The sequence below is a fragment of the Pogoniulus pusillus genome, chromosome 18, assembly GCF_015220805.1.
Source record: "Pogoniulus pusillus isolate bPogPus1 chromosome 18, bPogPus1.pri, whole genome shotgun sequence".
Taxonomy (NCBI): domain Eukaryota; kingdom Metazoa; phylum Chordata; class Aves; order Piciformes; family Lybiidae; genus Pogoniulus; species Pogoniulus pusillus.
The window spans coordinates 14,891,900-14,915,549 of record NC_087281.1 but is presented as its reverse complement, the minus strand read 5'-3'; the positions used below and the strand labels follow the sequence as shown (position 1 = coordinate 14,915,549).

General features: G+C 41.9%; 1 protein-coding gene across 2 annotated transcripts; it reads right to left on the bottom strand.

Annotated features, from left to right (window-relative positions):
- Positions 1-1,144: 1,144 nt before the first annotated feature.
- ABCB10 (ATP binding cassette subfamily B member 10) lies at positions 1,145-21,850 on the bottom strand. Of its 2 annotated transcripts, none has more exons than XM_064158512.1 (13): positions 21,783-21,850; positions 16,256-16,456; positions 15,723-15,925; positions 13,899-14,033; positions 12,645-12,791; positions 11,743-11,878; positions 9,178-9,273; positions 6,607-6,816; positions 6,246-6,325; positions 3,623-3,803; positions 3,346-3,389; positions 2,604-2,638; positions 1,145-1,855 (listed from the first exon to the last, which is right to left on the bottom strand). In XM_064158512.1, exons 1-13 carry the CDS (start codon positions 21,829-21,831, stop codon positions 1,564-1,566), a joined length of 1,809 nt encoding a protein of 602 aa, XP_064014582.1. In that variant the 5' UTR covers positions 21,832-21,850; the 3' UTR covers positions 1,145-1,563. The 2 variants fall into 2 exon arrangements, with proteins under 2 accessions (XP_064014582.1, XP_064014581.1); XM_064158511.1 differs by lacking the exon at positions 21,783-21,850 and adding an exon at positions 21,049-21,478.
- Positions 21,851-23,650: the final 1,800 nt, after the last annotated feature.

Below are 23,650 nucleotides of genomic sequence, written 5' to 3'. Positions count from 1 at the left end.
GGGGACACAGTCTCAAGTTGTGCTAGGGGAGGTCTAGGCTGGATGTTAGGAGGAAGTTGTTGCCAGAGAAAGTGATTGGCATTGGAATGGGCTGCCCAGGGAGGTGGTGGAGTTACCGTCCCTGGAGGTGTTCAAGCAAAGCCTGGATGAGGCATTTAGTGCCAAGGTCTAGCTGATTGAAGAGGTCTGGGTTATCCTCCTTGGAGTGGATGATCTTGGAGGTCTCTTCCAACCTGGTTGATTCTATGAATCTCTTAACCTTTCTAAGAGGCGAAAGCAGTCAGAGATGGAATATCCCCACTGATTTAAAGTATTCCAGATGTTAAAGCACAGGCATAGATCTCTTCACCTGTTGTAGGCACCTTCTGTTACTTGTACTGTGCTAAACAAAGATGGCAGCAAGTAAAGCTGGGGGATATGTGATAGCCAAGCAAACAAAACCAATAAAAAACCCACACCTGTAAATCATCCCTTGGGGTCTATAACTGCATGAGGAAGAGAAAGCTTTGCCACCCAAGAATATTTAGTGGAAGTCATTAGGGAAGTGAATAGCATTCTTCCCTTCCACTCTGATTAGCTACAGGCTCTGACAGTATAACTTTGTATGCTCATACAAATTAAACCTTCGAGGTTCACTCACCACTAATTTTTCATTTGAAAAGCTTCTCAATACTCTGCTCAGCATAGCAACTGATAGCAGCAAAGTCTGATGATATAAACTCAGCCCTTCAGTTATTTCTCAGAGCAGAACTGGGTGGATGGCTCATGTAAATCATTTATGTTCACATAAATCCTGGTAAAAAAAAATCATAGAATCACAGAATCAGTCAGGGTTGGAAGGGACCACAAGGATCATCTTATTCCAACCCCCCTGCCATGGGCAGGGACACCCTACCTTAAATCAGGGTGGATAATAATATACTTCCTTTGTCCTTATGTAAGTCAGTTAATAGTTTTATTTTGTTGCTCTCTGTTGTTGTTGGATTTGTTTGTTTGCTTGGTTTTTTGAAGAGCTTTCCTTCAACTCATGCTTCCACCTTCTCTGTGTTCCCGTATGTAATTCTCTACAGCAACTGTAGGTGGTGATCATAATCTACTTTCACATTTCAGAACAAGGGTAACTGAAAGGACGGTACAGTGGAAGTGCAGTGGAGGACATAAGCCTCCCACATTTTTTAATTCCAGCATTTCAAGACTGCTGACAAACACTGAAAGTAAAAGTTCCTTGAAGAGAGACAACGATAAGCTATGTCATTTAATTACTCTTAAAATAGTGAATTTACTTGAGAATAGAGCATGCCATCACCCAGTGCATTACAGCAAACAGTCTCCATTAAGGTAACACGAAGCAGAAAAAACTATACACTGAGTTTATCTCCATGTGAGAGACACTTTAAAAAGCTGCAATAATTATTAAAAAGCTTTCAGTAAAAAGTTTAAACACGTTTAGGTTTCAAAAGAATATTTTGTACATTCTGGAAAAATATAACATTTACTTTACATAATTGAAAACATAAGTTAGATTCTTTGTAGTTTGTAAGCTTCCACGACTCATATATTCTCTCATACATTTTCTTTTAATACCTCCTTTTCTCTAGATTGTAAATCTAATGAGAAATTGTCACTATTCTGAAGGAAAGCTTGTTTCTGCATTAGTTTCCTGAAAAGTCCATTTGGATTTGCAAGCAGTTCCTCATGTTTTCCACATTCAAGAATTTTACCCTGGCCAAGGACTGCCACAAAATCAGCATTCTGAATAGTAGAGAGGCGATGAGCAATGATTAGGACTGTCCTCCCTTCCATCAGTCGGTCCAGAGCTTCTTGCACTAGATACTCGTTTTCAGCATCTAAAGCACTGGTCAGAAATGGGAAGTAGACAAGGGAGAGAGAAAAACCATTTTTATTTTAAGACAGGTCACTTTTCCATGCAGTAGGCTTACTTTGTTAAAACTGCAAATCCTTGCCATTGTTGCTGAAGTTCCATGAATATGCTTAGTGCACACAAAGTTACAGGCATGACATATTCTCTCAAGCAAAAAGCATGCACGGAGAAATAACACTAAATCAAGTGGGGAAAAATGGAGTTATACACAAAGATCTTAATTTAAAATAAGGATTTAAAAAAAAGGTTATTTTAAGTAGACGTTTCAAAGTTACAACTGCAGGGAAGTTCCATGAATATGCTTAGTACACAAGAAGTTACAGGCATGATATAGTCTGGCAAGCAAAATACATGCATGGAGAAGTAACACTAAATCAAGTGGGAAAAAAATAGAGTTATACACAAATCAAGTTATACAGAAAGATCTTAATTTAAAATAAGGATTAAAAAAAAGAGTATTTTGAGTAGATGTTTCAAAGTTAAGTTACATATTACACATTTAACTCCAGGAAAGTGTACCAGCCAGCCTTTCCACTTTTCATATTGTTCACCACAGGTCTCCTAGCCAATTCACACCTTCTAGAAAGCACATTTATTTTTTGGTAGAGAAAAATAAAAGCCTAGATTATTTGTGCAAGGGCAATCAGAAAGAAAGAACACATCCGAGATCTCAGTTCTACACACAGATAATTTCTAAGTTTCTATTTATCTGCTTTCTTACCTTGTTGCTTCATCTAACAGGAGAATTTTAGGATTCTGAAAAAGAAAAGAAAGTTGGTTATAATACTGATTATTTTTAATCAAGAGAACAGGATTCATACAGCTTATAAGTCACTCTCTCTGTCAAGAACTTCCTCCTAAAATCCAGCCTAGACGTTCCCTGGCACAACTTGAGACTGTGTCCCCTTCTTCTGTTGCTGGTTGCCTGGCAGAAGAGACCAACACCTGCCTGGCTACAGCCTCCCTTCAGGTAGTTGTGGGCAGCAATGAGGTCAGCCCTGAGCCTCCTTTTCTCCAGGCTGCACACCCCCAGCTCCCTCAGCCTCTCCTCATAGGGCTGTGTTCCAGGCCTCTTGTCCCATATCCAAACCAAAGCCAGGATAGAGCATCTATAGTCCTGGCAAGATGCAACCCCCAAAAACCAGCCTGCGAATGACAGATCTGATGAGTTTACTAGCACCACAATCTTAAAGTCTTCCTTCATCCTTGACCTGGTCTTACAGAAGTGAGACATTATACAATGATTTACCATTAGTCTTGGCAAGAACTACCAAAAAATGTTACTGAAAACCAGGAAGAAGCACTTAGATAAGTAAATCTGCTTTATTTAAGCCACTCAGCCCTTTCCAGCTTCCTCATTAACATATATATTTTTCTTTTTTAAAGTATCTTTCCACCTCCCTCTTTTAACCTTTCCTGTCTCCCTACAAAGTACTTAAACAGCTCCTTGGGTACTGGCATACCTTGAGCAGAGCTCGAGCAATTGCAATTCGCTGCTTCTGTCCACCTGGGAAAAAAAAAACCCTCAGTAAACTGGAACAGGAAAACAAATGTGAAGTCATTTTCATTGAATACCTAGAGTGAAAAGAATTAAGTACATGTACTTCAGTAGGGGGAAGGGGAAATGGAGATAGAGGTTTTTTAAATACTGGAGACAAAAAAAGTGGTAACTAAAATTATAATTTTTACTTCACTTTTTATCGTGAAGGTTTTTAAAGTAAGCAGTATATAAAAATGTACCTGAAAGCAAAATGCCTTTTTCTCCAACGACGGTGTCAAATCCTTTTGGAAAATCTCTGATGAAACTAGCAGCATTAGCTACTTCAGCAACCTTCTCAATCTCCTCTGCAGTCACAGTAGAAGGATCTTCTGCACCATAGGCAATATTTTCAGCAATAGAGCAGGAGAACAGAATTGGTTCCTGGTAAAATTCAAAAACATAACTAACGTGGTAGATTTGTAGTTACATGCATGTATTGTCTGTATCTCTGTCCTGGTAAGGCAAAAATCCTGCCAGGACAGTTTAACCCTTTCTCTCCTCCTCCTGTTGTGCCAGAGTCCGAGAGTAAAGTCAGATGAGCAAACAATAAGGGTTTGGCCTCAGCAAAGCCCTGAGGGCTAGAGGGCTTAGCACCACGTGTCGGGTGCCTTGTGCTGCCCTCAACGAGCCTGCATGGTCAAAGGAGGCAGGAAGCTTTGAATTCATTGGCCAGAACAATGGTGCCAGTGCCTGCTGGCCAGTTTGATTTTCAAAAAAAGAGGGATGACTTAGAGAACCAAACCTTTCTGCATTCAGCACGGAGCCTTCCTGCCTCTCATCATTGGTGGCTCGTTAAAGGCAGCCACTTGTGGCAGCTAATATTAGTGGCTTAGCAGCAACTCCTTCCCTCTGCCTGGAATATTTTCTGTTCTACCCTGGGATCATTATTGCGAGTTTGTAAGTGTCTTGGATACAGGAGACTTACTCAGGGACCAAAAGAGTCGTGAGTACATCTGCTGGAGTGAATGCCAAGACTCCATAAGCATAGTTAGAATTTTTCCTGTTTTTGCGTTACTATTTTTCAAGTTCTAACTGTTTAATTCTGTGCAACTGCTTCCTGTCGACTGAAAATCCAAAGAACCTCAGCAAATTGTCCCAAATTTTAAAAACATTATTAATAAAAATTAACATTCATACAGAAATTGATATTAACAATTATTAATTTCCAATACAATCTCAAATACCGTAACTCCCACTTACAAGACCCACTATCATAGAATAAACCAGGTTGGAAGAGACCTCCAAGATCATCCAGTCCAACCTAGCACCCAGCCCTATCCAATCAACTAGACCCTGGCACTAAATGCCTCAGCCAGGCTTTGCTTGAACACCTGCAGGGACAGTGACTTCACCATCTCCCTAGGCAGCCCATTCCAATGCCAATCACTCTCTCTGTGAAGAGCTTCCTCCTAACATCCAGCCTAGAACTCCCCTGGCACAACTTGAGACTGTGTCCCCTTGTCCTGTTGCTGGTTGCCTGGGAGAAGAGACCAACCCCACCTGGCTATAGCCTCCCTTCAGGTAGTTGTAGACAGCAATGAGGTCACCCCTGAGCCTCCTCTTCTCTAGGCTGCACAACCCCAGCTCCCTCAGCCTCTCCTCACAGGGCTGTGTTCCAGGCCTCTCACCAGCTTTGTCACCATTCTCTGGACACGGTCCAGTATCTCAACATCTCTCTTGAATTGAGGGGCCCAGAACTGGACAGTTTCTATTATATCCATACAAAGGCTTATGTAACATAACTGAATTAAAAACAAAGCTGTAAAAAACTAACACCACTAACACCAAGATGGGCAGTTAAAAACCAATTTTAAAAAAAAGCTTTTTTTTTTAAACTGTCATAATATAATGTAGTCCTTGATTCATAACATTTGAGGAAGAGTTCAGAAAGAACTACTCATTCAAACATCAGACACCCTTCCTTTGCACTTACCTGCATATTATCATTTGCAACAATTGTAATTCTTCTCTTAGCACCTACACAGGTTTCAAGGCATTTTATGCATTTAATCTAAAGCTTAAAACTGGCAGATAGGGCAGGCAATGTAAAATGGGAAACTGGCTGAAACTAAGTAACTCTGCTCTGTTTATAAACTAGAGCATGCTGCAGTATGAACAGTAAGAATCTCCTACTGGCAACTCAAGTGGAATACATATGTTTAAAAAGAAAAATTCTAATGCACCCACAGGGAGATAATTTTCACACCAAAATGTTGTGTGGTGTTATTACATAAAGTAGATGCTCTGACATGCAACATATACTCAGTTTCCTTATGCTTTTAACCAGAACAACAACCTAACAGTTAATTGTAATATGAAGCATCTGGGGACATGAGGGAAGAAGCATACATATTTTAATTGGTCAAATAGTTTATTTTTAAGAGACCACTGAACATCTCTCTGTATTTCTAGAGTTTGGGTGGTTAGGAAGAAAGCAAGTGCAAGAGTAAGTGCTGTGTTTTCATGCTTTCTTAACTTCCATGAATACAAAATATGATGAAATCTTAAGCTTTGTGTTACTTTCTTCAATGAATCATAGGGAATATTAAGATGGTCTTACCTGTATGGTTTGCAATGTTAATTTCCAGTCTCCATATGCATGAATTTCTATGATTACATGAAAACTAACTACATGATAGTAGTAGTAGACTAGCTCTGAATGCTTGTTTTTAGAACAAAGCATGCACAACAGCAGTTATGTTAAGATAGAATGATTTCACTGAGAAGCAAGATTATATAGCTTTTAAAAGAAGAAGAGCAAAGCACAGCTAGTTGATGGCACGAAATTATTTCCTTCACTTAGAGTTATTTTTATTTCCTTACCTGACTCACTGTTCCAATCTTTGTCCTGAACCACAGTGGATTTAACTGGCGGATGTCAAAGCCATCAACAGTGATAATACCTTAAAGTAAGAAACAATAAAGCCAAGTGTTTGACAATTACTGAAAAGAGAGAGAAAGAACAGTTGAGAACAACAGCCCCTAGGTAACCACATACTGGTGGATCAGAAATGCAAAGCTGTGCAAGCACCATGACAAGGTAACAAAAGACATCATTCTTCTGTCTAGGGTGTATCAGTGGAATAGTTACATCAGGACCTCAAGCACAGGAAGAGACTATTTAAAAGGTGCACCCAAGATGCAAAGCATCAACTGTTATGAATGAAAGCAAAACAAAACATACCTGAGATAGGATCATACAGCCTCAGCAGCAGGGATACAATAGTGGATTTCCCTGTACCACTTGAGCCAACCAGAGCCATAACAGAGCCAGCTGGAATGGAAAGGCTAAAATTTTTGAAAATGGATGCTTCTGGACGTGTTGGATATGCAAACTCAACATCCCTGAACTCCAAAGCACCTCTGAATGTGTCTTTGCCCAGCTCGATTCCCTCTATATGACAATGAATAAAATACAGAACAGAAACAAGAATCAGCTCAGCCCTCCTAGAACTTGCTTTACAGACACCAAATCTATCTCTGTGTTAAATCTAGGGATAGCTGCAAGCCATAATTCAGGATCACAGGGGTTATATTTCAGCCATGACTGAATCAGCATGGGACACCACTTGTTCCTGAATGTAATTTCAGGTTGCAGTGAACCTGTAAGGCTACCTAAAGCAAGAAGGAGAATTGCATCTTGCTAATATCCAACAATTAACAATACTCACCTGAATTTTTATGCACGTTGTAAACAATTTATTGGCACTTTTGTCAATTAGGAGCAATAAAATAAATGGCATTATTGAAGGCCAAAGTCCTGTTGCCATAGAATGCATGCAATAAGATAAACATTGCAAATTCCTTACTGCCCTTCCACTGAGCCACAGACGACACGTGAAACACCCTGCTCTAACAAGAGCACTTCTCTCTCCACTGTTTGTTAACTAAGTAGCTTTTAAGAAGAGGCTGTCACTGGAATAAAGCTGCATCCAGGTATGTTGCACTGATTGACATTTTTTCATGGGGTTTTTTGTTTGGGTTTTTTTTTGTTGCTTGGTTGGGTTTTGTTTGTTTGCTCTTAAGAGTAAAGTATACTTGAATTTTGGACAACAGCACATTCAAAGACCAATTAGAGACATAACTCTCAGGCAACAGTTCACTGAAAAGAAAACTTCATGAGATACTGTATCAAAGCTTCATGAATGAACAATTGCCAAAGCTAAATAAAATCAGCTTCTTTCTTGAGCACAGTATTTCATCTAAACCATTATCTTAAAAGAGTATCACTACCAGGAAAAGCTTATAAATAGGCAGGACAAAGAAACATGATTTCTTCAAGCCCTGTTAAATCCAAGCAACATAAATCCATACAAAGCAATGGGACAGTGGTGCTGCATTCCTGAAGGACAGAGCCTCACCAAGGAAATGCAACTCAAACCCCTGAATTCTTCTCAGAGGCAGCACAACTAATCCCCAACTTGCCATAGCACACACACATGTTTGGTTAAATGGTAACTGTAGATAGGAAACAGAAGACACTTAGCAGCAGCATTTCACAAGTCCTGCTGTTCCAAGAGAAAGTAGGTTCTTTAGCTTCTATTTTTTCCTAAATACCCTCATTTTTTCCAGGCTTTCTATTTAATGGCAGCAGCATAGAAAGGGCAAAGGCAAGAGCATACAATTTCACTTCATTCTTGACTTCCATCTACAGACAAACACATCAGAACTTGTTTGTTAGGTAAAACCAGACTGGTCTGTAATATTCTCTTTCAGAAAATAAATGTACTTGCTTAATCCTGTGCTAGCAGTGTAATCTTTATTATTACTGAAGTAACAAGTAACAGCTTATCTGTATTCTCAGTTACAGCTATTGTACAGTCTATTCCATTGCCTGAAACACTGTGTTGTGGTAAGCCTGACAGGCCCAAAATAGGCTTATACATGTCCTGCCTTGCCTAGGTCTGTTTTTCTGCTCCACCTGAGAGGCAAGCACAGGAAATGGACACAAAAGAACCTGGAGCCACTGACTCTGGCCTGCCCAGGGTCCTGTGGTGTTAAGGCACACACACTTAGCTTGTGCCTGCCTAGTGCAAGGCCTGTGCTTTTCCTAAATTAGGGAAAAGTGAGCCTGAGGCTTTGCCTAATACGGTATGGTTTGGCTAACTGCCATCCTGATTTGCTATCCATGTGTCCAAAGGACAATTAATCTCAGCCCACACTGACAAAAGGAGATATGCAGGTGAACAATGTGCTTTTGCTTCTCTGCTCTGTGCCATACTCTCTCTGCTGTGCTCAGCCCTGCTGCTATTGCACACTGCCTTATTACTTGCCTGGTAAACTTCAGTGCTGCCAGTTACCAGGATAAGCATAGTAAACATTTTTTGGGAAATAGGAGATCCAGCCATCTCAGAGCTCCTCCCTCCCCTCATTTTTCCTTCTTTCACTCTAAAGCTGATCCAAGAGAAGCAGTGATGACATCAAAGAAATATTCCAGGAAGTCTCATAATAGTACATTGTATAATATGTTATAATACAAAGTAATACACTTAGAACATATTCTGGATTAAAGAAAAAAGAAACAAGAAACACAGATTTTTCAGCTTCTGTTAAAAGAAAGTTTTATCATCTGTCTCATAGGAAAAGTCAGAAGAATTGCCACTGTATCTAGTTTCTTTCAAAAGCATGCAAATCAGTACTACCTTTAAGTATTTTATATATATATATATATACATATATATATATTTTCTTCTGGAGTACTGGTAATCAATAAGAGAAAAGTCAACCTGTAAACAGCAATAAACCAAGGACCTACCATTAAATGGAAGCTGGGGCTTCCTTTCAATAAGTTCCCATAGACGTCCACCAGCACCTAGTCCCTTCATTAGCTCAGAATAAAAGGAACTCAGACCTAAACAAAAAGCAGAACAGTATTATGCATCCATATGGACTGGAAGACACAGAAGACATAAAACTTGTATTATAGTCTTCATAGAATCATAGAATGGTCTAGGTTGGAAAGGACCTCAAGGATCATCCAGCTCCAACCCCCTGCCATAGGCAGGGACACCTCCCACTAGAGCAGGTTGCTCGAGCAGGTTGCTCACCAGCATTGAAACATCAGATATGTAGGGGATCTTTTACTCCAATGCATTATCAAACATTAATTTAAATCCTATCTAGTCTCATTTGAGACGTATCAGTAACCCTTATTCACCATTCTTATTTCTATCTGTAAACCAAACCATTCCAAAGGAAAAAAAGAAGAAAATGTGTATATTCAAAAGCAAAGCAATTCATTTTCATTCATCTATCAGGGAGAACAGCATCCATCTCTAGAGACTCTAAACAGCCTTGCATATGACCAACTGTTTATTAAAAATTATTCAGTAGAACAGCTCACTCTGAATGCCCTTCTTTGTCAGACACGGTTATTCTACTAAGCGGGAGCCTGGCTGAGTCTGCCACAGCAGAGGGAGGGCACAAAACCTAAGGCTGAGCTGAAGCTTGTGAAGCTGTGCAGGGAATGGACAATCTAAAGCAACATCTCCCAAATCAGCATGCTTCAAACATTACTGGAGAGAAAGCAAAAGCTAAGGACAAGGCCTGTAATATAGTACTAGGTTGTAGCTCTTAGCAGTTGTGTGCATCGGTTTGGAGCTGAAAGGTTTTGCAGCTGAAATAAACCCAGAAACCTAGAACAACCTAGAACCAAAACCAGAGTAAAGCATACATACAAAATGTTTTACTCCAATTTTTGTGAATTTTGCAAAACAGAGTAACCAATAAGTCCAAATTCCTTGAATTCCAACAGAATAAGGCATTTCTACCTTAAAACATGTATTGTTGTGAGTGATTTTAGGAGGGCCTAAAACCCAAAGGTACACTGAAACAGGTTTACTGGTTTATTCTTGCAGATGAACAAATGGAGCACAAGGCCATGTAGGTGTAGAGAGGGCATTTCACCATGCTGCTGCTGAGGACTATCTGAATGCTTCCACTATAAGGCACTAGCCATGGTGAGAAACCAGCTGCTTGAAAAAGAGAGCCAAATCACCTACATCCTAGAGCAAGGCACAGGGCGTAAGGCACACAGAATGCCATGAAACTGAGACACTGAAGTCTACAAATTCACAAGCACTCATAGAAAAGAATTTTCTAATACAGACAGCAAATACTAATCAGAATTTTTTTTTTGCATTTTTATAGTCTGTGTTGCAGAAAACACAAGCAAACTGTTACAACAAAAAGGGACAAAGTTCCAAAATTATGCAGTGAACTTCAGAGTTCACTGCATGAACTCCTGTATGTGTTGTTGATGACATATACCAAGCAGACTTAGCACTTTGAAGATTTATATGCCTTGTAGGTATCAAGAAGAGCAAACCTTTTGTGGCAAGACACATTTACTTCAGAACCTTCCTGAGAATGAGCTCTGTGCAGAACTATATTCGTCAATAATCTTAAGTAGAATTTAAAAAGATGGTTTTATATTGGAAGTTACTTCAATGACATTTTATCAGTGCTTCTAACTTCACTTTTCCATTATTTCACTTTCCCATGTTATCAAAGTGTCAGGTACCTCTCTGTTAACCAGACTTGGATGATTTAAGCAGGGAAGGAAGGGGTTTAGTGGAATGGGTGAAGCAGGTTTGAATTTTGCCCTCAGGCACATCCTTGTGCTTCCCACGGAATCAGGCTTAGTCGTAGAAGAGTACAGATGTGCTGCCCTGCCCTGCCCATCTATCAGAAGCAACAGACTCATTTTAAAGAGGCACCCTTCCAATCAATTGTGAAACTTCAAAGTATCTTATCTTCATTTCTGCCTGCATGGAGTAGTGAAGACTGCTCTGTCAGAAAGACAAACTGTTTCTGGGCCTGTAGATTACAGAGTCAGAGCTCAAGGAAGAATCAGTCAGTAAGGCAAAATAAAAGGTTAGCATTGGAGTGCAGTGTTCTGCTGTCACTACATTCGCTCTCCCAGCTCATGACATTCTATACTGAATTACATCTAAGTTCTGTGTGACTTTTTTCTAAGAGTTGCTGAAGACAGAGCTGCAAATTTTATGAAAAACTTAATTATAGTGCTATCTCTTCACACAGTTTATTGAGTATCTTCATTCAGATCCAAAGAAAATTAAAGTGATAGGTATCCACCACACAGATAACCAGCTACTTTGTATTCCTTTAGAAAAATGGAAAGCTTATATTAAGTTCTAAGTTGTTATTTTCAGCAACTCTTCAGGAAAAAAAAAGTATGATTTCTTGGTCAGATCACTTGGAAGAAACTTTAAAGAAAGACAGACTTCAAGAGATTCTTCTCTCCCACTTCCATACTGACTGTAATGCTTTGAAGAAAATCTCATTTCTCATTCCATACCTCCAATGCTTATTCCAACCCAGAAAGCATACATTAGGAAAGATGAGAGTTCACCAACTGTCATGTAGGCACTGCCCATTAGTAATCCTCCTTTGTATAAGACTGAGAGGACAATTAAGTTTCCAGAAAGACCAGTCTATGGAAAAAAAAGAGGAAAAGGCAGATTTTGTCACATGCATATTAAATTTCATCCTCTGCAAAGCTGTTTCAGAATTTTCCTTCTAATAAGCAAATTTCCGTGTGAGTACCTAGAGTTTTAGATAACTGACTAAAATTTGCACAGACCCTATTTTAAAGCAAACAAAGCCAACAGCCAGAGACATCCAGTGGCACTCCACAGAGTTATCCAACAAGTGTTCTAAAAGCAAGCAATTCTTTTTTTTTAACCCAAGACGGAAAGGTACACCAAACATTATTCTCAACCACCATTAAAAGAGTTATCATCTGCAGTTATATTGTAGCTTTAGAAAACTATTAAGCAAAGTTGCTGCTAGCTGTTACAGAAAAATGCCATCTCACCCTCCCTCCCCTACCTGCATACTTCCCAGCTTCCTTTGCATTGATGCTTTTGTCATCAGGGAACCAAATCTGCAAAATGCTAAGGGTAAGGGAGGGCTTCCAACATTTTAGCTCCCGGAAAAGGAAGCGTAGGCTCAAATAAACAGTACCTAGATACGGGGAGCGGGGCAGAGATAGAGGCTTAAACTGGCTTTACATACCACTGCATCTTGAGGTACAGTTTCATAGCAATTTAGACTGATTTAAGTCTAGTCTTCCTGAAGTTTTATGTAGGTTCAGTTTACACTCAATTCATTTGTTGGTAGATTTAGAAGTACCCTCATGAATTTTAAAATTACACTTGGCATAACATGTTTGATTTACTCTCATTAAAATACACTTACTGCTCCAAAGAAGCCTGCTCGAGCTATTGCCTCTCTTTTAGCCAGCTGTAGCACATCATCAACTTTATTTGTGTACTTCACCATTTCAGCAACTTCTTGCCCAAAAGCTCGAACTGTTCTTATGTTTCCAATACGCTCTTCAGCTAACTACATTGAAGCAAAGAAAAAATCAAATATGCACAGACACACAATTTGGAATGTTCATACTATAGAACATTTGCAATTTGAACCAGCATCACTACAGTAATCTTTAAATACATTTATTTGGATAACACTGGAGAATTCCTCATACTGTCCTCTCCCCAAACTTAGACTAAATTAGTAATAGAGACTGTGAAAACCCAAACCCAAAAAACAGACACAAAAAAGGACCCCAAAACTTGCCTTGGTGAATAAACATACGACATAAAATATCTGATGTTCCTTCTACCCTCCATTCAACTTGAAAATCTGAACGAAACACTAGAACCGCTTGTTCATGTGAAGTGCTACACCTGGTTTACAACAGCATGAGCTTCCCCTCATGAGGAAGAGAAACACAGTGAAGGCTCCTCTACAATGATTTTTTTAGAAACAAGTTTCTTCTACTTCACTCTGAAATATCATGGGTATGTCTCTGAAAAGTTTAAGAAATTTCAAGCTTCATAAAGATTAAAGAGCTGACAATAAGGCCAAACGTCAAGGATTCATTCCAGAGAAGGTCTTGCCAGCAATGTTTTGTTAAAAGATGGATCCATTTAAGAATGCTTCTGGTGACCATAAAACTAAAATCACAGTTTAAAAAACCTTCAGACTCAAGTGCACATTTACACAGTACTTCATAGTTGTTGTTTTTTTTTAATAAGCTGTCACAAAGCTAAGGCCTAATCTCCTTATCCTTTCCTACATTTCCAAATTCTCAGGACCTGGTACCTCAACACTGTATTGTTATGATCAAAGCATGACTGGTTTTGAGATCTGTGAGTATGTGTAACTGACATTTACCTATGAGCACATAGGTGTTCAAAAAAAGACTGCACGAGGCACTTAGTGCCATGGTCTGGTTGACTGGATAGGGCTGGGTGCTAGGCTGGACTGGATGATGTTGGAGGTCTCTTCCAACCTGGCTGATTCTACGATTCTACCTTGCATACTACACAGGTGCAAAAATGCAGGCTGAGCATGGCTTAGGGCAATCAACAGCACAATTACCTTCAGAATATTTGTAACTTCAGAGATATTAACCTAAATGCACTAGAAGAACTTTGAAGTTACCTGTGTTGCTTCTGCAAGAGAATCTTGGGTCATTTTAGTAAGTTTTCGCAAGTATCTTCCATAAATCACAGCCAAGACAGCCAAGGGTGGCACAATACTCAGAACAAATGCAGCAAGGCTTGGAGACACAAAAAACTAGAAGAAAAAGCTGTGTGTAAGAGATTAATGTTCAGACTGAAAAACACATTGGAGTACTGAAGTGCAACTTCTCTCACTAGAATTTTGTAGGATTAGTAGGATTGTAATTTAGTGCTGCCATGTTTTCACTTATCCTGTTTTATTTCTTCCAGGCAAAATGTGCATTTCTCCACAGCATCCCATGTTTACAACAAAGGATTATAAGCAAAGCAGTCTGGATTTCATTTTGAGCTTTCTCACTGTTTGCTGTGTGGTCTTAGACAAGTATCTTAACTTACCAGTAAAGAGGCCTACCAGGAAGTCTCTTGCAGATGCTGAAAGACATCAGCTGTTGCATAGTTTCTAAAGTGCTTCCACAAGTTTTAAACTCTCTGTATTACACCATCTGCTTAAGCAGGGAAACACTGTATGCTACTGGGTAACCAAGGAACAGATGGAGTCACCAGTGCTCCCTAGCACCCATAAATGCTCATAACCTGGCATAAATGGCTTATCTACTGCTGCAAAACCTTATTACTCATAACAATCATCATCAAATCTCCTAAATATTTTAATCTCCTAAATATTTTAGTAAGATTTACTGAAACTAGGTTTGCTGTCTTTTCATTTCATCTTACTTTCTGTATTGAAAACAAGCAAACAAAACACCAGAAAAAAATAAAACTGAGTTAACTGACAGGCTTCACAATTATTTCATAATAATCTCTTCTTTCTGGGCAACCTTTTCTAGTCCACCTTTTAACACTGTATTGTGGCAGCATTTTTAAGAATTATAAAGTTATCCCATTTAATCTATGATAACAGAAGACCTTATATTCTATTTCCTTAGACACAGAAAGCCATCATTCTTATCAGTGACAAACCATTAAAATTTTAAAGCTTCATAATGGAAACACATAACAGTTCCTAATAACATCAGTATAAGAAACTTACTTTCAGAAGAAGACTTTCTGCTATGTGTTTTTAACTCTGTACAAAGCAAAGATTACCACATCTTGCCTTTCTGCTGTTTTTAACTCCGGGTAGAAAGCAGAGATTACCACATCTTCATTTAAGATAACTGCCACCAACATATCTTTTCTCAGATAGGCCTAACAAAATGCCACAAAAACCACCAAGGGAAGTCAGATTTTTATGTAAACCAACTGATCACCGAGGCATACGAACTGATGTGCTACACTGAAGCCTTCATTACCACTCTTCCTACCTAAACATACTCATTACTGATGGACACAAGCAGAAAGACTAGCACTTCAATGTTGCCTTTGCTTACCTAAACTTCAACCAGAATCAACCAGCTTCAGTGGACTTTTACATCAGTCCCTTCACACTCTATTTGAACTACAACCATGGGAATGTTATCACTAATTTGAATTTCCTCAGTAAGAACAGAGTTAAACCATAGGTCTACTACACTTTGCTTGATAAATTGAAGCAGGAACAGTAGTTCACCTCAAATTTCATTCTCCGTATTGTGGTTTGTGAATAAACATCCAGTGGTGGCAGGCACATCATATAATGAGATGCAGTAAGTACAAGCTACTGGAAATAACCAGTGAAATACACTTTTATCCAGTAACACAAAACAGTTTCTGGACTGAATCACATTCACCAACACATTATCTAACAGAACTGAAACAAACTTGAAATTGCAAGAAGCGGCAAGCAGGGAAGAGACCACCATACCATCATTCCAACCCCCACAGATGCTTGTGCTCCCGCCCTGAGGCCATCTGAAAGGTTTTCAGTTACTGAACGGCCCAGGAGGGCTGTATCTGACGATAAGCGATTTATCAGCTCTCCTGTTCTGGTCTTGTCAAAGAAGGCGGTTTCTTGCTTCAAAATAGAGGAGAACATGGTTGCTCTCAAACGTTTCACAATTCTTTGTCCTGTCAGAAACAGAGGTCAGTCAAGCATAGAACACAAGACTTACACAGGCAATATTAAAAAAAAAATCACAGGATTATGCAGCACTGAACAAGTCTCATTAGAGAGTTTTAATATAAGAGAGGGAGCTTTAAGGTGTTACATAACAGCAAATAAAAATTAACAATTATTCCAGCACACTTTGTACTATTAGTTTACCTTTGATCTGGTGAAAAAAGTTACTGATTCCAAGAGCATCTTTCATCCAGCACCAAGAATTTATTTCAGATCATTAGATATCCTGACTCTGTAGAAAAAGATGACTCTCAGTCACCTTTTACTTCTGGTTTTACCTGCAGTCTGCATGAGGTAGACACGAGTAGCATTAGCAGCAGCACCACACAAAAAGATTCCACTCAGCAAGGCACACAGGCTGGTCAGGCTGTCAGTGAAGTCTTCATTGGGATTTGTATAAATAACATCAATAACTTTCCCCAGAAAGAAAGGGGCTGACATGGTTATGACACTTGAAACTGTCAGAAAGCCAACAGCAGCTGCAAATCAACAAGGGAGAAAGGAAAATCATTCTCGATTTGCAAGATCATTAACAGTACATATCAACTGGTTTTCACATGAAATTCCTATTAAGCTTGCAAGTGCCAGAATTAAGTAATCAGTGATCTTTTAGGGCTAGTTCTGCATGGAATAATTTAGCTCCCCATAAAAATTAACATAAGCAAGGCACTTTTTTAGATCCTGAAAGCCTCTGTACACAATTGCAATCCTGGAATTGCTTCCACATCACCATCCTAAAAGGTTAAATTTCCACAGATGCCATCCTTGGAGAGCAGTACCGGTTACAAATTTTCTGTATCTCACACACAAACTTTAAACTCCTGTTTGGTTTGGCTTTTGATACTTAGAATCATAGAATCAGTCAGGGTTGAAAGGGACCACAAGGATCATCTAGTTCCAACCCCCTGCCCTGGGCAGGGGTACCCTACCCTAGAGCAGGCTGCCCACAGCCTCAGCCAGCCTGGCCTTAAACACTTCCAGGGATGGGGCTGAACCACCTCCATGGGCAACCCATTCCAGGTTCTCACCACTCTCATGCTGAACAACTTCCTCTTCATGCCCAGCCTGAATCTCCCCATCTCCAGCTTTGCTCCATTCCCCCTAGTCCTGTCACTCCCTGAGAGCCTAAAAAGTCTCTCCCCAGCTTTTTTGTAGGCCCCCTTCAGATCCTGTTTGTATTAAATAGGCCTGTTTAAGAACCCACTGACTTTTTTTTTTGGGGGGGAAAACATTTTGGAGAACTCATCACTGACACACAAAATGTAAAAGCAATTCAGGGCGAGGGGAAGGGGAATGCTATTATCTTCATTTAGAAAAGCTAAACTGTTAATTATACTCTTAAGACTTCAGAATTCCTTTCAAAGATGAAGTATTCTAAAACTTTCAATGAATTTTCTCATGATAAATAACTTTTTTTTTAAAATTCAGGTAGGTTTTTAATCACCAGATGTTGGAAATTAATAAATTAATTCAAGATCTGTAGGAGAGATTCAAGCTGGGGGGGCTTTGGAGGGTTTTTTTGTTGGTTTTTTTTTTCCCATGCATTTAAAATTAAAGCATTTAAATCTGTTTATATTTATCTTCTTCACAGAAAGAGTGATTTGCCATTGGAATGGGCTGCCCAGGGAGGTGGTGGAGTCACCATCCCTGGAGGTGTTCAAGAAAAGACTCGATGAGGCACTTAGTGCCATGATCTAGTTGACTGGATGGGGCTGGGGGATAGGTTGGACTGGATGATCTTTGAGGTCTCTTCCAACCTGGTTGATTCTATGATCTTGTGTATAAGACAGTCTTTATGTCAGAATAATCTAGCCATGTGGACTTGAGAAGTGAATCCAAATCTTAGACAGGAGTTTTCCAGCTACTGGGTGATAGCATATAAACAGCAGAGTTTACAAGACCAGAGGTCCATCCAGGTTCCAAAGAGAAGAGTATTGTGGTGCCTGTAAGCCCTTCCCTTCTGCTCCCACTACTTTATATAGAAATCATTTGACTCACTGTCAAGGTTGGAATTTTCATAGAGATTACACTTGTCTGAGTTTAAATTATTTTTTGAATAGAAGTGGGGGAAAAACATATCCTTATCAGTATGTGGATGGATTGCCTGCTGATTTTCAAACTCATGTTAAAAAGCTGGAAGAGGAAAAGTTTCAAAGTTAAACCAAAAGGGCACAATTTGCTACTGGATTAAAAATGTCAGAGTTCTTTGCACTTACTTTACAATTGAACAGAACTATTGTTTCCTTCCAGTGTGGTCTGCACAACATGCAGCAGACAGATTCTCACAGGGACAAACAAGAAAGCAGGAGGAAATATAAGGGATCTTTTTGAACAGGCATTTTTGTGGCCTCACACACACAGCAGGATTTAATAATTTCAACAATGGTCCCATCCTCTTCCCTGGGAACTGAATTTAACTGAAGACACAGGTTTTCCTGACCTGACTATGCAGGACTAGCCAAAGAATTCCTAAAAATGAATTCCTGCCTTTGTTAAAATCTGGGAGGTATTACAGAATTTGCAAACTCCTAATCTTACTGCACAAAACTGTGGCCACTAACAGTGAATTCCCATCATAGTAGTTAACCATCCTTTTAGCACTGTTAATGAGAACGGCAAAGTTTAACACATATGTCCTGTTTAAAATGTACATGCAGCTCTACCCAACTCTTAGGTAACGAGAGAATAAACATATTTCACTGATTTTTGAGGGGCAGTAAGTCTGATCCTTTGGAGGATCAGAACCTCATTCTAGGATGAGAGCATTGCAAGAGGTGCTGTGAGCACATCATTTTTACCCGAGGCAGCAGCTGGTGAAAAGGCCCTGCATAAACCACAATGTGACCATCTTTTCTGGTGCCAGTCACAACCAAAGCAGGTCACCTCGACTGCTTCACTTGACTCCATCTCCCCACCACACCAAGATGGGTGATCTCAGTCTAGCTCAACAATCATGCTCTGCTCCACAGGCCTCCACTGTTATTATTGCAACTACTTCATTTTCTGTGACCATGAATTTCAGTGCACAACTGCAACAAACAGAGTATCGGGACTGGTGCCACATGGAATCAGAGAAGGTATGTATCACTTCACTCAACAGTGGTAATGCTATACATGTGTGTTATAAACTACCAGTTATAGAAAATGCAAAAGATCTCAAAGAGCTCAATTTTCTTGCAGAGCAAAACGAAGCCTTTAAGCTTCTGAAGAGATCCCATAGCAATTCCTCACCAGTTATGTGTACTTGAAGAGGAAAATAAATGCTTTATCCTTGTTTTTTTGTTTCATATAGTGAAATTGCTAACCTTCCTCTTTCTTTAAATGCAGGAAAAACAGAGATACTGCGTTTTAAGGACTAGTTGCTCAGTACAAAGATGTGACAGAACAAAATGCCACACATTTTAACATATTTCAGATACAACTGGCAGATGAACTTTCCCTACAATCAGCTACTAGGCATTTTACCCATATTTGTTATTCCTGCACTCTATGATGACCAAAAATATTTTGTTAGCTTTTCTGTCTTCCCACTTAATTACAATTTAGCATAAGAAGTTTTCCTTTAAGTGTCAATAAAGAAAAAAACAACATGAATTTGCTTTTCTTCCTGAAACAAGACCTACAGAATGCTGAAGTTACTGCATTTGTGTCTTTTTTTCATCCTCATGACCTGATAACAAGTTCGTGTGTTGGTCCTTTTTTAAACTTTAACTGAGGCCATTTTGTTATCTCAAAAGACAAAACTTCATGTAGCTGATTTTTATAAACTGTGATATTTGAATTACTTAGATAAGACCATCAGACTGCACAGATTAAGGATACTTAGCCCTGTTTAAAACAAACAAATGCACTGTATTCTGCTCTTGATAAATGAGCCCAGAGCAAGTTCCCAGCAAAGGGAAAGAACGAGTTTTCAGTTACTTAAGAATCTTTGGCTCCTAAAGGGCAGCCTTAAAATACCTGATTTATTTCAATTTAAATGGGAAAAACAAACAACTTGGATGTAAAAGAAAAATACTTCTGAGCAAGACTGAAGCCTTACTGAACAAAATATTTCTCAAAATAACTCTTTACAGAAGTCTAACTTCCTCACAATCACCATTTACCCTTTCCATGGGAATGACTTTAGAGACATACAAAGCTTACGCTGTCATGACAGCACATTTGCTGTCCTGTAATAAAGGTGCCGTTTAAAAACACCAGACCACAGAATTTGATACAGCTTTCTTACTAACAACTATTATCCTGTTACCTCCATAAGAAACAGTATTAAGGGAAGTTTTGTTTCTCCTCCTTACAGACAGTATCACTGTCAAGGGCACGATTTACACAGACATTATGTCTGAGTTCACCATATAGACATTGAAAACAAATAAATCACTTACCAAGCATCTTACTAAAGTTTTAGGCAATAAATTAGTGAAAGACAGAACTCAAATTTATTAAAAAAAAAACAAACAAAACCAAGCAAACCTAAACCCTTCAGAATCCAGTTTTTACTTCATTCCATACAGTCATAAGCCTGAGACTATTGCAAGCAGCTTGTGAAGACACCGTGAACATGTACAGAGGCATTAACCTGCACTACTAGCAAAATGGAAGAGTTCTGCAACTCCCAAAACTTTTGGCTTCTTTTCAAAACAGCAAATTAAGAAGCAGCAAAAGAAGGAGGGAGATCGCATGTTTGGAGCGTTCTCACGCCCCAAGATTTTTCGCGTTGTACTCTGATGCCCCCAGATCCGCCGCTTCAGGGGGAAACAGACCCTTGTCATTCAGGGGGAAACAGACCCTTGTCATTCAGGGGGAAACAGACCCTTGTCATTCAGGGGGAAACAGACCCTTGTCATTCCCATTGGCCGCGGGCCGCTACGGGCTGTGTCTCGGGGCCAGCGCCCCCTGAGCCGGAAGCCGGCGGCGAGGCAGGACCCCCACGCAGGCTGCCAGGCACCGTGACCCCGGGACACGCTCCGGGCTGACCGTGGGGAGCCCGCGGAGCCTCACCGCCCTCTCCCCGCTCGGACAAAGCCTCAGGACGGCCCGTGACACGGCAGCCCCGGGACGCGGCCGGTACCTGTCAGTCTCCAGCGCTCAGGGTGCGCCAGGGCCAGCAGCCTCCGCGCCTCGAAGCGCGGCGGGTTGCTCGCAGTCCCCCGCGGAGTTGCGGGCGGCTCCTCGCCCGCGGCGGCGCTCAGGCAGCGTGGGGCGCCGGCCGCTGCTGCGGGCGGGAGGAGAAGGAGGCGGCGGCGGCATGACGGCGCGCCCGGCAGCGGCAACAGCAGCAGCGGCGGCGCCAGGGGTGCCCCGCACCTGCTGGCCAAGTGCGGCGAGGCGCGTAGGCTTGCGGGCGCGCTGGCAGCCCGAGTCCAGGGAGCCGGCGGCGCTGCCCGCTTCAGCAGCGGCAGCAGCCACGGCAGGCGCGGCACGTAGCCCGCCATGCGGCCGTCACGGCGGAGCCGAGGCGGCGGTTCTGGGGCAGCCAGTCCCCGCCGCGCGGGTCTGCGGCAGGAGGAGGCGTCGCCGAGCCGCCGCCGCCCATGGGCCGGCAGCCGGGGACCCGCGGCGGTCCAGGCCCAAGCCGACCTGCAGCGAGCTGATAAGGCTGCAGCTGTCCGCCTCCTCCCGGTTACCGGGCCGCGCTTCGGCTCCCAGGCAGCGCCCTCTGCCGCCGCCCGGCCCAGGGAGAGAATGGGGCCAGGGCCTGCCGAAATGGCGCCCTAGTGAAGGCAGAGCCACAGCCGAAAGGGGGCCAGGGACTGAGGAACCTGAAGTCGAAGTGATGGAAGCAAGAACGTCTTTCCATATTACTGCCAGCCCTGTGTGGATCATAAAGGGAAGGCCATTGCAAGCTAGCCATGAGGCCTTGTGGGCCTGCGTTCAGAATGCACCCTACCTCTCTCTGTGCATTTGGCCTTGGGGTGGACAAGAGGAGTTCCAGCCAGGGAGAAGCTGCCATTCAGAGACACCATGCACCTAGCTCCCTGCTCAGGCTGGTGACTTTGGCATCTATATGAACAGGCCTTAACAAGCCCATGCTTGCACTAGAGCTTACAGGATCTGTATGAGCTGTATGGTCCTGCTCTGGCAGAGGCGTTGGACTCCATGATCTCTTTGGGTCCCTTCCAACCCCTGACATCCTGTGATCACTTAATGGTTACTGTTCACACGTTACTGTCCAGAGCACAAGCCACTTGGAATCAGCTGCCACAAACCCTGATGTAGAAGAAGGAAATGGAGTCACCAGGGGTGCAGCTTTCCTCAGGCTGTACGGTACCAGAGCAGAGGATTGCTCCTGGCATTCTGTTTTCCTTGCTGAGGTGCCTGGGATAGGGATTCCTAAGTCTTACTTAGAAAAAAATTGAGTCAAGTTTCTCTGTGAATTCATGTGAGATTTGTTTTGCAGGAGCACTGTTTGAACACTTTCAAGGTCTGGAGATTAATAAAATAGTATTAAAAGATCAGGAGAAACCATGATTACAGTCTTGCTACCACAAGTGGTATTTCTCAGTATTTAGGGAAATTGAGGGGTTAGCACACCCACTGTGAGTGCTGAGGGGTAGTCTCACCCTGGGAAAACCACCGCCTTGCCAGAACTGTTTCCCATGACATTTGAGTAAATCAGCATCAACATACCTTGCAGCCCTCAGGTGACAGCTTTTGAGCCCCATGCTGTGAGGGCACAGCAGCCTCACCTGAGATGTTTGGTTTTCTGCCTTTCTCATAACCAGCCTCCCTGCCCCATACTTAAGAGTCTTCAAGGAGGAGCTGTATATTTAAAGCAAAAGCCCATTATCATTTTCCATTGCTTGAGGTGTCTCACAGAACCAAAGCTATCAAAGTCCCTGGACAACAGAGCACCAAGGCCAGCTTTTGGCTGCTGAGACTGGCACTGAGGTGACACATGGTAACCAGTGTTAGGTGTATGCACGAAGCACGTAGGTAGGCCACCGCTGACCTGGCCGTTTGGAGCAGTGTCGCCTGAGAGCTCCCCTCTCAGTAGTCCACAGGTGTCAGAGGAGAGGCTTTCGTTTTCAATGAGCGCCTCGCCCAGCGCTTCCGTTAAGGACTGGCGGTTGCGATGTCCCCTCGGCGCCCCGCCAGAGGGCAGGAGGCCGCCCGCTGCCCGCGCCGGGCGCCCCAGGAGGCGGTTTTTCACGGGCACAGCAGCCGGGGCACGTTTCTGGTGTTCGCCGGCTGCCCTCGAAACGGAGGCGCAGCCAATCGATCCCTCGGGCGGGGAGCGAGAGAGGCGGGACGGAGGGGAGCTGAGCCGAGCAAGGTCTGGCCGAGCAGAGTGGGCCGCCTTCCCCGGGTCGCCCGTAAGGGAACAGACCTTGGCTTCCTTCTGCGCAGTCAGCCCACGAGGGGGCAGGAAAGAATCTCGACCTGAACCCCCCTGCCCCCGTCCCCAGTTTAAGGACAGTTTTCAGTGTTGCTGCTTAATTCGCGCCCCGTTTGAAAGGGCGGCGCAGAGCGTTGCCGCCTCGGGCGGGTGAGGAGAGGGTGCTTTGGCCCAACCAAAACTACATTTCATTAAGGAAGGAGGGTTTTTTTGAGCGAAACTGTGAGATACTCTGTAGAAGGGAGAAAAGCTCCAATAAAACAAAAGGTGTTTGTTTGTTTTTTTAATGGGGAGGACGATTAGTTGAGCTTGTTGTGGCCTGTGGGAAGCCTCA